General features: G+C 36.4%; 1 protein-coding gene across 9 annotated transcripts in view; it reads left to right on the forward strand.

Moving 5' to 3' along the window:
* DMD (dystrophin) overlaps nucleotides 1-16,426 on the forward strand; it is a 2,362,639-nt gene that overhangs the window by 297,938 nt on the left and 2,048,275 nt on the right. For all 9 annotated transcript variants that reach the window (XM_070783459.1, XM_070783466.1, XM_070783462.1 and 6 more), the window contains exon 2: nucleotides 15,785-15,846. In XM_070783459.1, the coding sequence (XP_070639560.1) occupies nucleotides 15,785-15,846 (62 nt within the window). The remainder of the gene's footprint in view (nucleotides 1-15,784; nucleotides 15,847-16,426) is intronic.

A 16,426-nucleotide genomic window follows, 5' to 3' on the forward strand; every position in this document is an offset into this window, starting at 1 on the left:
TAACACAGGAATGCCATTCCTTTATAATCTGCTTGGTAAATACTTAGTATAATAAAAGTAATCATAAAAATTGGGAAATTATGATGTAATTAGTCTTATAAACTTTGGATATTACGGTTGGTTCTACTTTATAGTCATTTAAATGTTCTCTAATCTTAAAGTAATGCTTGTAGTTTGTTGCAGTTCTTGCAAATCTAAACATAAGAATGGAAAAATCACCTATCCACAAACTGTTCAAGGTTCACACACTCATAGGAGAAAACCTTTTGCCAGTTGGACTTAAGTCTTTTGTAATGACTAGGATTTAGTATTTGTAATCATAAAATGAAGAAAATAATTAAAGAAGACTCGTTTTTGACTCAGAAAATTCCTTGAAAACCTCAAACTCTTCTATTGTTTTGTGAAATGTTATCTTTGTAAGAATCCAACTTGTTACTGCAATTTCTAAATCTTTTCTAATTTTAAGTTATATTTTCCTCTACAAGTTCAACACAATTGCACCTAAGTGCAAAGGAGGGCATTAGTTTGGAAACTTTTTAGCAATTATTTAATTAACATGCTAACCTAAATCCACATCTACTTAAATTATTTAAGTCAAGACATAGATCAAACTTAGCCATTGCCATTGTGCAGTGTGGAAAGTGTTCTCAGTGTGGTCCTGTCACAAATCTTAAAGAAAGTTTAAATCCAATAGCATAATAAACTTAAAAAAAAAGAGAGAAATCTTTCATTAGAAATCTTAGAAGAAGCTGTCAGTAAGCACTTGTCATCAGTGTTAGCAACCTTGGGCTGAATAACAATTGATTGTGGGACTGTACTTTCTGTGCTCTGCTCCTTGGATCATCCATTAGCATTGGCACCTGATTAACTCTCCAAACTGTCTTTTCTTTTGATTAGATCCCAGAACTTCTTTTGTATTCTCAGTATTAATTTTCTGAAATCGGTCCTAAAAGGCAGACTCTAATGCTCTTTCACAGACTGCAGAATTTTCCCTGTTTATGCTAGAAAAATCATTGGCCTTTACCCTATTTATACTTTTTGGCTTGATCTCTCACAAACATTGGCTTAAGACTTCCATATTTGGTGAAGAGGGAATAAACGATTACTCTTTATTTCTGTTTTTTGTGCTTTCAGAATTTGGCACAAGTTATAAATGAACAATCTCCTACTGACTGTTGTTGTTACAGTAACCCACTGGATTTCCTTAGGACATACTCTCCCCATAAATCATCTTCTAGATGGATTTCAGTCTATGCTAATACTTGGCCATGTATAAGAAAAACATGCTTGCATTAATGTTTAAATTTTGACTGATATGATAAGGAGAAAGACCAAGAGGAGCAAAGATAATATATTCTAAATAGAAGACGTTGGGGGGGCTTTCCTGTGGCTCAGCAGTAAAGAATATGCCTGCAATGCAGGAGACAAGGGTTCAATCCCTTGGCTGGGAAGATCCCCTGAAAAAGGAAATGGCAACCCACTCCTGTATTCGAGCTTGGGAAATCCCATGGACAGTGGAACCTGGTGGGCTGCAGTCCATGGGGTCACAAAAGAGTTGGCCAGGACAAGTGACTAAACCAACCAACCAACAAAAGACTTTTAGAAAATAATTTGATACTTGATTTGAAGCCCCTATATCAGTTTATATTAAATTTAGATTTAAACAGTGAATACAACTGTCTTAAATGAGAATACTATATATATGGTCTGCTATTATGTATTTTATTCTATAGGACATGTTTACCTGCTATATCTAGTATATTCCTCTGTAAGACAGAAAAAAATCTAAATCTCTGTAACTTATAAGAATAGACGTTTATATCTTAGTCCCGTGTCTCCTTCAATCGTTGTATTGAATTCAGGTCAATTCCACATATGTTTCTCTCCTTTAGGGAACATAGTCTACATGAGGAATGATCTTCCACCAGCTAAGAAAATAATTGCCAAGAGGAGTGAAAATGCACCATGATTCTTTAGTCCCTAGCACAGAACTGATACATTGTCAGATATACTTGTGTTTCATTGGTCAAGTCAAATCACATGACAAAGTGGGTGAGTTAGGAAGTGTAATCCTCCTAGGTTGATTTATGCCAAACAAGGAAAGGTAAAAATGAATCATGAAGAAATTATCTGATTGCCTACGTGCTCACAAACTTTCAATGAAAATAGTTAGGAATAATAACTCTATTCACTTATTTTATACTACATCTTTGCTTAAGACTGCACTTACTGTTCTACAGCAGCAATCCCCAACCTTTTTGGCACCAGGGACAAGTTTCATGAAAGACAATTTGTCCACAGACCAAGAAGGGGTGGGGATGGTTTCAGGATGATTCAAGCACATTACATCAATTGTACTATTTATTTCTAATCTAATGCTATTGCTGACCTGACAGGAGGTACCAGTCCAAGGCTCAGAGGTTGGGAATCCCCGCTAGGATACTTCATCAAAATGGAGAGTTTGTAACTATGGTTATTTACTTTTTACAGACTAGAAAACTGAGGCTTTGTGTTGCTTTGTTGTCGTTTAGTCTCTAAGTCATGTCCAACTCTTTTGCAAACCCATGAACTGTGTTCCGCCAGGCTCCTTTGTCCATGGGATTCTCCAGGCCAGAATACTAGAGTGGATTGTCATTTCCTTCTCCAGGGAATCTTCCCAACCCAGGGATGGAACCCACGTTTCCTGCTGGGTAGGCACATTATTTACCACTGAACCACCTGCTTAAAAGATGCCTGAGGCCAAGTTAATACATGATCAAATCAAGTAACTTAGGCCCAATATCCATATGGATTAGTTTGCATTACTCAAAAACCTGACTCAAACAAGTACTCATGCAGGTGGTTCATTTGCACAATAATCCCTGGTAGCTCAAGAGAGAGATAGGCATACATAGTGAGTCAGGAAATGAAGAACAGATAATCTAAGAACTACTGTGGGCCAATGAATAGGAGCCTGAGAGAACATGGCCAACAATTGTTCTACTGGGATTTTATCCATAGATTTCTGTCCCTCATTTGCTGAGGATTACACTTGGAGGAATTAGATCTCTGTCACTTCTGGGCTGCCCCGCAGATGGGCTTACCAAATGCTCCTAGGATTAGGAAAAGCCCTAATGCAAAGATACAGAGAGATGTGAATTCTTGAGGTGGAAAGTCTTCAGCATCCACAGAATCTGTTCACATTCACAGGTAAATTCGGGGCTGGGCCAAGGAAATAAAGCATGAGACATGAGCTATATCTACTCTACCATTTTCTTAACCTTTACAGTGCAAGTTTAGCAAATGTAACTTGTGATTTAAATATCCCTTTGTAATACACTCAAAAAAGAACCCTGGGTCTGTTTATAAACCATCTCATTGACACAGACATTTGGAAATGACCATTGTGTGCATTTGGCTGATTGCTTTTCTGTTTCAAAAAGAACTGTTTTACAATCCATTAAGATACGTAAAAATAAACCACAGAATAATGTATTTTTTAAATTTTCTAATAGATACATTGAGCACTTTAAAACTGACTAGGCTGCAGTATGAAAGCAGGCTTCTAGCTAGTGGTTCTGCCACAGTATCCAAGTATTTCATTCCACCTCTAAATTACATAAGAAACCTTGATCTATTTTGATTTATTCTGCCATAATTAGTCCATTATTATTATTTTTCATAAAATAAATGATCTTTTTCATGACATACTGCTGTGTATTTCAAGTTTGCATACTAATTAATAGTAACTTCTTTTTATGCATAAAAAGTCTACACACACATGTTAGTGATCAAACAAGATGAGATATTTGAAATCACTTTGTAAATAATAATGCACCACAAAGATATTCATTATTCCTATTATGGCTAAACACATTTCATTCTTTGGGTCATGAGAGGGTGTAATTTATACTAATATAATTTTATATTCTTTCTTATCTTTCAAATCAAGGAGACTGTAATTACTGCACATTTATAAATACTTTTCTAGGTAGGAGTCATACTGTTAATATGACTCCTACCTAGAAATTGTGTGTATTTTGCAAGGTAATGCAATTTATACAGACAGCCCACAACAAGTCATGGTATCAGTTCAGGTCAGCTCAGTCGCTCAGTTGTGTCTGACTCTTTGCAACCCCATGAATCGCAGCACGCCAGGCCTCCCTGTCCATCACCAACTCCCAGAGTTCACTCAGACTACGTCCATCGAGTCAGTGATGCCATCCAGCCATCTCATCCTCTGGCGTCCCCTTCTCCTCCTGCCCCCAATCCCTCCCAGCATCAGAGTCTTTTCCAATGAGTCAACTCTTCGCATGAGGTGGCCAAAGTATTGGACCTTCAGCTTCAGCATCAGTCCTTCCAAAGAACACCCAGGGCTGATCTCCTTTAGAATGGACTGGTTGGATCTCCTTGCAGTCCAAGGGACTCTCAAGAGTCTTCTTCAACACCACAGTTCAAAAGAATCAATTCTTTGGCGCTCAGCTTTCTTCATAGTCCAACTCTCACATCCATACATGACCACTGGAAAAACCATAGCCTTGACTAGACGGACCTTTGTTGGCAAAGTAATGTCTCTGCTTTTGAAAATGTGTAACCAGCAATAAAGTTGTAAATATTTTCTCTCTTGATTTTTCTTTAAATTTTCACTTTTAATATGCACCATAGGTCTGTCACATTTCATCTTCACAATTCTGTACCAGGGTTTTCATTCTCATGATACAGATGATGTGATGAGGCACAGACAGGATAAGTAACTTGCCTACGGTCATACAGCTAGTGAGAAGTGGAGCTGGAGTTTGAAGCCAGGCTATTTGATGCTGGAACAAACATGTTTAAGCACTGACCCTTACTGTAGCTGAGACATATTCTTGATGTCAGAATGGAATTTGTAGCATCTACCACATGGCACTCTCCTAACTCATGCTAACTAACTCTCCTAACTAACTTTTTGTATACTCTTGTAGTTTCAGTTTTCTCTTTGTTACAATAACAATAGCTTCATTGTTATTAGGCCCATTTCATGGTAAATTCTATAACCATGATCAAAAATAGTTTTGCAATTTTTGCATTGAGTTTTCAATATGTATGGTATTATTGGTTATTTTATGAATATGCAGTGGTATGATTATGTAAGGTTCCGACCATAACTCTAGGTTGCTAATATAGCATAAATTCTATGATTAAGTGCCAGGAGATGGGAGGGAACTTTCATGCAGTATAAGCTGACACAGCTGTTCAAATTATTATCTGAACCCATCAACTCCCTACCATAAGAAGTAGTTGACCTACATGAGAAAGAAGTAACATTTTCAGGGGAGGTAAAGGGTCAGGCAGGTCATCTGTAGCATCTTACATTGTGTTAGAAGCCACAACAGTCAAGAGGAAGTAAAGAGCAATTTCATTATATTCCAGAATGTAATTCACCTAGAAAAATCAAAGTAAATTTTTTGCAATAAATATTCTCTATTTTTCATTCCACATAGTGATGAAAATAAGTGCTTCAGTCCAAATACCAAATTGTGAGAGAAGATATTGAAACATGATTTTATACTTAGTGGGTGCTCAATGGATATTTTTGGAAATGAAGACAGAAAGTGTGTAATTAACAGAGCAGTTTGAGCAGTATGGCAAAGTGGCAAGAAAAATAAAACATTAGCCTGGGACTCATTAGAGTAGAATTTAATTATGGAATAGTTAATCATTTGGTTTGTTCAACCAGTTCTTATTAAGAACCTATTTCTGCTTGAAGATACCATGTTGAGTGCCAGGAGTTAAAAAGACATAATGATGCTCCATTCTAAGTGTGGTCACGTATAGAGGGTGATGGGTGGTGTGTAAGATGCTATATAGAAGAGAGTAAACTATTTATGATACTAATAATACAGTTTGAAAAATACTAGAGTACGTATATATCAGAAGAATTGATTGATGACTTCTGCCAAGGGGATAAGGGTGATTATGAAAGTTCTTCACATTTGAATTTGACCTGAAGAGTGAGAGTTCTCAGATCACATTCCAAGGACTGCATGTACAAGGGACTATAGTGAGAAAGTGTGTGGCTTATTCACAGAGACATTTGGCATGTGTGGCTAGGGTAGACCTGGTAGGTATGTGTGCAGATGGGTAAAGGGTGTGTGTGTGTGAATGCCAACAGGCATGATAAATATTAAGTTTAGAAAGGCATTTGGCGTCAGATTGTGAAGGCCCTTGTATCTGGCTTTTAACCTCAGGACAAGCATTTTTCAAACTTGCATATTAACTCACGAGTTACTTATTTCGTTACTAGATGGATGATGGTGCCATTAATTGGCAGGAGGAGTTGGATGTGTGAATTTATTTGGGAAGATGAATGATATTGTTAAAGTTCCTGCAGGACATCTAGATAGAGGTATAAACAGGAGTCAGCTATGTCAGTGTGAAGATCAGGACATTAATCAAAATGAAAAATATAGCTTTAGGTATCATCAGTATCAATATATAGTGGTGGTTGGGGAGGGAGAGAGGAAGTCACTTTGCTTAGGAAGAATAAGCATAGTAGAACAAGACAAGAGACAAAAGATAGATAGGATCCTGGGAGAATGCCAACACTGCCAGGGTGAATGGTGAACAGGTCACTTGAACAGATTAGCAGACAGCCCTTGTGTTGGAAAGTGAACCAGGAATCAATGATATTTCAGAAGCTCAGAAAGCTTGTGCACTCTTTCTAGTAATATCATTCACTAGAGGGATGGATAGGGAAGCCTGGTGTGCTGTGGTCCATGGGGTGGCAAAGAGTTAGACACGACTGAGCAACGGAACTGATAGGGATTTCAGTTATTACCTTCCAGTTGCCTTGTAACTCCTACATTTTATTTTCAACTCGGATTTCTCTCTTGTACTTTAGGTTCCAGTATGTGATTACCTACCACCTATATCCTTCTTGTCCCAAAACACTCCAAACTCATTATTTCCCAGTTCTTCTCATACTCTCATTATATATACAGACCCAGGGCTCTTCCTGAGCACTCTAGACTCCAATTTGAGTAATTTAACATCATCGGCTCTGCCTCTCCCAAATTTCCTACCTCCACCTCTAATTAATAATTAGTTCTTATCAGTCATACCTATGAGTTCCCTGTTAGCCTAGTGGTTAGGATTCTGTGGCTTTCACTGTCATTGTCTGGCTTGATCCTTGTTTGGGAACTGAGATTCCACAAGCTGCATGGTGTGGCCAAAAAAAAAAAAAAAAGTAGTGATCTTATCACTAATACCTATTAATTACATCTTTCCTGTATTTACCTCTCTCCAGTCCCACTGTTGGAGAAGGCAATGGCAATCCACTCCAGTACTCTTGCCTGGAAAATGCCATGGACAGAGGAGCCTGGTAGGCTGCAGTCCATGGGGTCGTTAAGAGTCAGACACAACTGAGCGACTTCACTTCACTTTTCACTTTCATGCATTGGAGAAGGAAATGGCAACCCACTCCAGTGTTCTTGCCTGGAGAATCCCAGGGATGGGGGAGCCCGGTGGGCTGCTATCTATGGGGCCGCACAGAGTTGGACACGACTGAAGCGACTTAGCTGCAGTAGCAGTCCCACTGTAAGTCATCAGTACAGACCACCATCACTTCTCACATTGATTTTAGTTATAGCAAGCTAAATTGGTTTCCTTGATTCCAGTTGTTGTTGTTCAGTCGGTCAGTCATGTCTGACTCTTTGTGACCCCATGGATTGCAGCACGCCAGGCTCCTCTGTCCTTCACTGTCTCCTGGAGTTTGCTTACATTCCCGTCCACTGAGTCAGTGATGATTCCAGTAACCTCTCCTAACATATTGCTCATACTGTGAAATCCATTTCTAAAAGCAAACCTATATTGCCATTGCCCTACTTCAATTCTGGTTCGGTTTCTAACTGCCTTCTAGCTAAAGTTTAAAGCTCTTTATAATTAGGCTGTTTGTTTATCTTTTTTTTTAGACTCATCTCTGCCACTTTTGTCCTCCTCCTCTTTCTCTAGTTCCACAAAAGGACCACACACTCTCTCTCACATACAAATAGCTGCACCTGCTCTTTTTATTGTCTTAAGTTCTTTTCCACCTTGTATGCTTCTATAATCTTTTTCTTTTTTTTTGCTTCTGTACACTTGCTTGGGCTTCCCTGGAAGCTCAGTAGGTAAAGAATACACCTGCAATGCAGGAGATGCAGGTTCAGTCCCTGGGTCAGGAAGATCCCCTGGAGAAGGAAATGGCAACCCATGCTGATATTCTTGCCTGGGAAATCCCATGGACAGAGGAGCCTGGTGGGATACACCCATGGGGTTGCAAGAGTCAGACTTAGTGACTAAACCACCATACTCTTGGTTAACATTCAGAACTCAGCTGAGATGTCACTTCATCAAGGAGGCACTGGATTTGTCAAGTTAGTTCCCTTCCCAGAGGCTTATGACAAAGCCCTATATTTTCTGTAGTTGGGAACTTATCGGTGTATCTACTATCTCTTCATTTTAGGGTATGTTTCTCTCACTATGCTGTAAGACCAAAAGGGTAGGAACTTAATTCCTTTACACAGTGGAATTTCTACCACTAGCAGGTGTCTATGTATGTGCCACTTCAATGGATAGTCTTAAAGAGGAAAGGCTGTAATAGTTTCCTCTTGCTGCTATAAAAATGACCACAAATGTATCCACTTAAAACAACACAAATTTATAATTGAATAGTTCTTCAGAACTTCAGGTCAGAAGTTTGCAATTGGCCTCGTTGGGCTAACACAAAGGGTCAGCAGAGCTGTGTGCCTTCTGGCAGCTCCTGGGGAGAATCTGTTTCCTTGACTTTTCCATTTTCTAGAGGCCGTTCATGTTCTTTAGCTCATGACCCTCTTCCTGCATCTTCAAAACCAGCAACACCGGGCCAAGTCTCTCTGCCATCTCTCTGATTTGCCCTCTTGGGCCTCTCTCTCCCCCTCTTAAGGACACTTGTCATTATGCTGGGCCCACCCAGCTAACCCAAGATAATCTTGCTGTCCAATATGAGCTGGTTAGCACATCTAATTCCATCTGCAACCATAATTCTCTTTTAAAATAATTTATACTTAGCCTATTTTAAAACAATTAAATTTTAACAAAACTTATTCACAGATTCTAGGGATTAAGATGTGGACATCTTTGGAGGACCATAATTCTCTCTACAAGTTAACAGAATCAGTATCTGTGCAGAAGAAAAATGAGGAGAGTTCTGAAAAGTAAATTTGGTCTCCAGTATCTTGAAAATACCTTTATTGAGCTCTACTATGTCACACTTTCAATGCTTACCACTTGGGAAGACAGCTATAACCTAGATAATCACTGTCTTAGGAATTAGAAAGGATATAAGCAGTGTTATTAGGAAAATCTTTTATAGGATGATGAACAGTGGAAACTGTATTACGCTGACTGTCCAGCGAGTGAAAAATAAGAAAACATTTTTGACACTGTTTTTTCTCTTCTTTGTACAGTAATTTAATTATTTTAGACCACCTCGTTATAAAATGACCATGAATGTCACCTTCGGCCCAATGTTCTATAGTCCTGTGATCAAAAGCTATTACTCAGATTTAATGGAAGCATTTTTCATGCCAATTTCCAGTCTACTCTCCTCCACTTTGCATTGCCATTTTGTAGCATTAATAACATGGTAAACCAATTTTCTAAATATGTCCTGAGTTTGGAGCCTTCCTTCATAATGTTCCACAGTATCACATAATCCTATCTAATGTTTACCATTAATCTTCTGCATTTCTCATTTCCTTTTTCCTCGTTTTTGGTGGAAGCAGAGAATGGACTGACTCTGATAGCTCTTCCATATTGCTTAATAGTCCTCTCTTTAAGGTGAAATAAACTCATGTCCATTCATTTTTCTTCCCTATGTGCATTTCTAAATTGTTTTCAACTTTAATGTTTCCTTCTCCTCCTAAACTTGTATTTTCTGGGTAACTTAAGAGATGAGACTCTTCAGTTAACATTAACTAGCACCCAAGAAAGTATCGGTAACACTTAAAAGAAAATGTTTTCCTAGCAAAGATTGTGATTAACTGCCCTGTGAAATAAGGATAATTTCTGATATTCTTATAACTGGGTGGGTTTTTCCCCCCAATTTTTTAAATGATTTGACTCATGTTGTCTTATGTGGTAGCATATAAGGGATCGTGTCATGGAGACTACCCGTAATCTTACTCCCAGCTCTCTTTGTAATTTCATCCAATTCTGCTCCCTTCTTCCCATTTTAGAGTGCAGGAAAATTGCATATACTGGAGAGCATGTGCTTTTGGTTTCCTATCTCCCTGCCTTTGCCCTTGGTATCTTCTCAATAAGATTCATCTTTCCCTTTGCACCTTTTCTTCTTTCCTTATTTTTGCTCATCTTTCTAGATTAAACATAGCCATCACCTTCCAGAACATGTCTTCCCTAATATCCATGTAGCTACATATCCCTTTCTTTGTACTCCTGAAGTACCCTTTGAATGTAGGTACCCTTAATTATGCAAAATGTTAAATATTTACCCATCATATATCATTTTCTACTATGCTGTGAACTTTGATAAAAAAGGAATCTTGTTTATTTTCTTGATAATTAGTACAGTGACCAGCATATACTAAGCATTTTGTATATAATATTTTATATAAATAAATGAATTCATGACATCTTAACAGTTCCATGAGTGAAAAAGCAATAAATGTCCTCAATTCACAAATAAAGGCCACCAAACTAATAAGTTCTACAATGGACATTGAGACCTAGTGCCTTAATTTTATGTTCTCTCAGCTTGCCCAGTATCATTTTTGTGCAGTAACTCACTCTTGTGAATTGCTAAGATCACAATTTAATTATCCCACTTTTATAGGGGATTGAGGGTCTCAAGGGGGGATTGAGGGTCTCAGGGATATCAAAGTTAATAACAGGGTGAAAGCCCTTTACACTAATTGTAAAAAAATATGAAAGAACATATTTATTGAATAAAAAGATTTTATTAGAAAGGGTTAATTGATTCTGAGATGAAATATAGTTTTTGTGTATGGCAGAAAGCTAATTTTATATGAGTTTTCCCCACAGAGAGAATAAAATAAAATGTTGGTCACTTTTTGCAATATAGAAACTAGTAGTTCTTCATTCTTTGATATCTCCACAGAACAGTTTTCATATAAATTTTTCTAAGAGGGATTTTTCTTCCTTGCATCTCATATTGTTATACTCAGGCATATTTGTGTTAGTAGAAGAAAATCACTCATAAACAAACCCTAGAGGAAATAAAATAAAATATATGTTTCTTGAAATGATTAAATAGGAGTATATAGTCACTTTCTGATAAAAGAATTTTCACTTGATTCTTTTCTCCTCTTTCTTGATGATTTCATGTTAACATCTCCTACTATAGACTGTGTATCTACAACAACATACTCGTATCAAAATAGTCTCTATAAGCTCTGTAATGATTTATGTATGTAGGTTTATATGTGTCAACTTTAACTATGAATGTATAGGTGATCATGCTTAAAATGGTCAAATTTTAAGTAATATGATAAATTATAGTAGAAATAGATTTAACTATGCTGTGCTGTGCTTAATCACACAGTCGTGTCCAACTCTTTGCGACCCTCTAGACTATAGCCCACCAGGCTCTTCTGTCCATGGAGATTCTCCAGATGAGAATACTGGACTGGGTTGCCATGCCCTCTTTCAGGGGATCTTCCCAAACCACGGATCAAACCCAGGTCTCCCACATTGCAGGCAGATTCTTGACCATCTGGGCCACCAAGGAAGCCCAAGAATACTGGAGTGGGTGGCCTATCCCTTCTCCAGAGGATCTTCCCGACCTAGGTGTTGAACCAGGGTCTCCTGTGTTGCACGCAGATTCTTTACCAGCTGAGCTATCAAGGAAGCCCCAGATTTAACTATATACAAATGTAAAATTTTAGCATAATAAGAATGAAACAAGAATTGAAAAAAAGACCACTTGAGAACATATATTTGTTCATTGACTAAGCGTAAGTAGCTTAATTTACAATAGTGATTTTTAACTTGGATTTCATGGAATCTTTGGCAGGGAGGTCAGTTAACCTCATGAACCTGTATGTAAATATGTGTGTATAGGCATTTTTTTCTGTAGAAAAGGATTATTATTTTTTTATCAGATGATCAAATGGAATCCATGACTTGAAATGTTTAAAAACTACTAATATATGACCTCATTCTAATTAATTTTATTTATCAAGTGCTCGATAGATACATGAGCAGAGAATATAAACAAGTATTTTGGAAAGAGTAGAAACATATAGAATAAATAAATGTATAAATTGTGTTCTGTTTAGTTAGTAATCAAGCAGATTCAAATTATAGCAAGCATCAACTATCTCTTTGTATCTAATAAAACCACATTTGTCCAAAAATACAAGCAAAAAATCTGCTATCAACAATGTAAACTCACTCTTTCTGATACCACTAAAAATTGGTATGACCATTGGGAAAGCAATATGACATTATTTAGTAAAAGCCATAAAATTTTCCATAATGTTGACTCAGTAATTTCTTCTAAGACTGTTATACAGCAGAAGTTGGAAAAGAATTCATGAAGATGTTCATTATGATGGAATCTCTAATAGCAAACAAAAGGAAAAGGTAGCCCATATGATGTTTATGGTAAAATAAGTAAAAACATAAAATGAAGAATATTATTGTGGCTAAGTAAAATTCACGTTTGGGGAGGGTTGTAATGTGCAAACACATAACTTTTGGTGATCCTTGTATGTTAAAATATTTTTGTCATAGTAATATATGACAAAAATTGAAACAACAAATATTAATTAGCAAATATAAGAACATTATTATATAAAATATTAACAAATCATACGGTATCATTAAATGGTTCAATTTTCACTTCTAGATAAACACATGTAGACATGCAGGTTATTCACTCTAAAATCCCAGGATGTCATTCACATAGGTTACAACATACATGGAACACCCTGGGTTATTCAAAATAAGGCTCTAATTTCATGACTATTTTTTATTTGTGTTCATATATTCACCTTTTATGACTCTAATCACCTTGTAGTAGTCCATATTATCTATACAGTCATAATGGTCACTGTGAAAAGACATGGACTTTGATTCAAATAATCTATAGCAGTTCATCTCTGTCACTTATCAGTTTTATTCCTTCTGAGCTTGTAGTTTTAATGTATAAAATGGTAAATTACATATGGACTGATTGAAATAGTATATGTAAAACAGCTTTGTAAACAATAAGATAGTAATGTTATATCTTATAATAATGATAAAATTAGTATTATTACTATTTGTCATTTTAAAGAAAATAAATGTTACTATACAAAAAGAAAACATTAGCAGGTAACTCATGGAAGGCATATTTTTCTTGCATTAAAAGCAAAAGAGGTACAAGAATACATTTAGTGAAGATGTTTATATGATGAAGCTCACATTTAGTGCTTTTTACACAGCAAATGCATATTTTGCACATAATGTCAAGGTTTCCCTTCTGCCTTCAAGGCCTATCTAAAAATTGTTCTTTGTACATATAATCAAAAACAATAAAAATATTGCTTTACTACCCACTTTTCATTTAAAAGCATCTGGAACAAATCTCTTCAAACACCCTCATATTCAGCTTTTGGTGAAGATGTTTGGGTATGTTTTAAAAACCTCTGGATGAATGCTTTCAAATGACTCATTCATTCTCCCATGTCTGACAGATAGGATATATATGAACATGTAGGAAAAATAAGTGGAATTTCAAATAAGGTTATTAAGTTTTGTGAATATATGTGTATGCCATTGAGAAATAGACCTGTACAGACCTGTCTTTCTTTATAGCAAGTCCGTGAAAAAGGTTAAATCTTGACCATCTGAAATTCTGTTTATTTATTATTATTATTATTATAAAGAGTATATTAGATTTATGGCAGTAATATTCAAAAGAGGCTAGATTAGGTTTAAAAGCTATTAGTACCTAGTTTTATTTATTCACACTTGTCAACAAAGGAAAGATTTCTATGTTATAGCTGTCATGTATCCTCTACTGTGTGAATAATGTTGATATTTGACCATACACAGTAGCTTGTGGGAGTAACACAAATAAGGAGGGAGTATTTTGCGATGCTAAATAACATTTTCTCATCTAGGAAAACGGTTTTAGGTTTATTATTCTTCCACTATTCTCTTTTATATTGCTTAAGAATATCTACTTATGGATTAATAATACTCTTTAAAGATAAACAGACATTCTTAATGCATAGATACGTGTGTCATAGGAAAGTGATTGTTTACTGTATATCATCTGTTTTCAGAAGCAGTGGAGATTGACTACTGAAAAATAATATGAGAGCAAATGAGGTTGTTTCCTGAGGGCATTTTAATAAGGGTTCTTTTGACCCATGTAAATAAAATATGAAATGTCTCAATTTTAAGTCTCTCTCACATACACTCATTTATTCAACATTGACTAATATGATTGCATTTACAGTAATTTCAAGATAAGCTTCAGCATCAAAAAAGCATTTTAATAAATCACAATTGATGATTTTCCTGTCCATTGGACTTAATACTAACTTCCGGCTTTGGAAAAAAGAGATAATTTTTAGAAGCTTGAATTCTGCGAAGCTCTTTCTTAATAATTTTCCACCCTAATCTCCTGGTGTAAGAAGTCCTTGGGGATTTTCCTTTGAGTATATTTGTATACATAATCCATGAAGAGTATCATTTGCATTTTGATTTGAAATTTCCTGACTTTTAGATGAAGAGAAGTGCTAGAAATTTTGTAGTTTTACGATCCCCCTTCCTCTAATGTAGTCACATATTGATCAAATATTTTCTGAGCTCTTAATTTGTGCAGACAGTATGCTAGGTTCTGGGGTACAGAGATAAGCAAGACATGATCCTGATCATCAGGAAACCTCTCCTATAATGGGAAAAGGCTATGTTAGGGGCCTGTGTTAGAGTATGCAGGTATTACAAAGGAGGGAAAAATAATTTCCTCATGGACTGGAAATGGGGAAAACAGTACTCTTGCCTGGAGAATCCCATGGATGGAGGAGCCTGGTGGGCTGCAGTCCATGGGGTCGCTAAGAGTCTGGCACGACTAAGCGACTTCCCTTCCACTTTTCACTTTCATGCATTGGAGAAGGAAATGGCAACCCACTCCAGTGTTCTTGCCTGGAGAACCCCAGGGACGGCGGAGCCTGGTGGGCTGCCATCTCTGGGGTCACACAGAGTCGGACACGACTGAAGTGACTTAGCAGCAACAGACAATTATTTATTTTGATTCTATTGGAGTATCTACTCATTATAGTTGTTTTGTTGGTGTTTAGTCACTAAGTTGTGTCCAACTCTTTTGTGACCCCATGAACTGTAGCCCGCCAGGCTCCTCTGTCCATGGGATTTCCCAGGCAAGGATACTGGAGTGGGTTGCCATTTCCTTCTGCAAGGGATCTTCCAGACTGAGGGGTCGAACCCACATGTCCTGCATTGGCAATTAGATTCTTAACCATTGAGTCACCAGGGAAGCACCACTATTAATAAATAGTCTCTTTTTTAATGCTTTTATATAGTATTTGAATGAGTATGGACTTGACTCTATCAATTATTTTTCAGATTTCATTTTAGTTTGGATGCTCAGTAGCAACATCACTCATGTTCAATTTCATTATCAGTGAATTTACTACTAAGTATAAAATAACACTAATGTATATTAACAGAAAGTTTTTTGGTTGTAAAATATGAGAGATATCCAAAGTTGCTTCTTAACGCTATCCCTTTGTCTTTCTTCTATCTTTTTACATTGTAGATGAAAGAGAAGATGTTCAAAAGAAAACATTCACAAAATGGATAAATGCACAATTTTCTAAGGTAAGGATATTTTGTTGCTCCTCTATTGAAACATGATGCTGATTTTTCAAAATGAACTCTGTATCTGTGTGATTTAAATGTCCATATTGTTTTTCTCATAGTCTTTGTTTTAACTGTACAAATCTGGGAATATTGTATTGACTTTTAATTAAGGAAGAAGCAACAGAATATGTGGTAAAGAGAAAGTATTTAATTTGATAAAACATATCTTTGATTCTTCTGCATAATATTAGTTTCTTTAACAACATAAGTAACCAGAGGATTTTGTCAGCAATCTTCATCAAGTAGCTGGTATATGTCATACACTAGAAGAAGATAGGAGAAATCTTTATTGTTCTGAAAACAATCATTTTACTGGTCCTTCTTGATCTTTACAAAGTACAAGAAAAATGAATAGGCTATTTGGCCCCAAATGATAAGTTTCTTCTCTTTATATGTAGACATCAATCCATACTCCTAATATTTATTTATTTTGCAAATGTAACTAACTCGTGATCAATAGCACAATTCTAGATAATTTTTACATGAACACAGAGTAAAATATTCTTACCTTGAAAGCTACCATTAAGAGTGAAATATA

This window comes from Bos indicus, chromosome X (assembly GCF_029378745.1).
Source record: "Bos indicus isolate NIAB-ARS_2022 breed Sahiwal x Tharparkar chromosome X, NIAB-ARS_B.indTharparkar_mat_pri_1.0, whole genome shotgun sequence".
In the NCBI taxonomy this organism is placed as follows: domain Eukaryota; kingdom Metazoa; phylum Chordata; class Mammalia; order Artiodactyla; family Bovidae; genus Bos; species Bos indicus.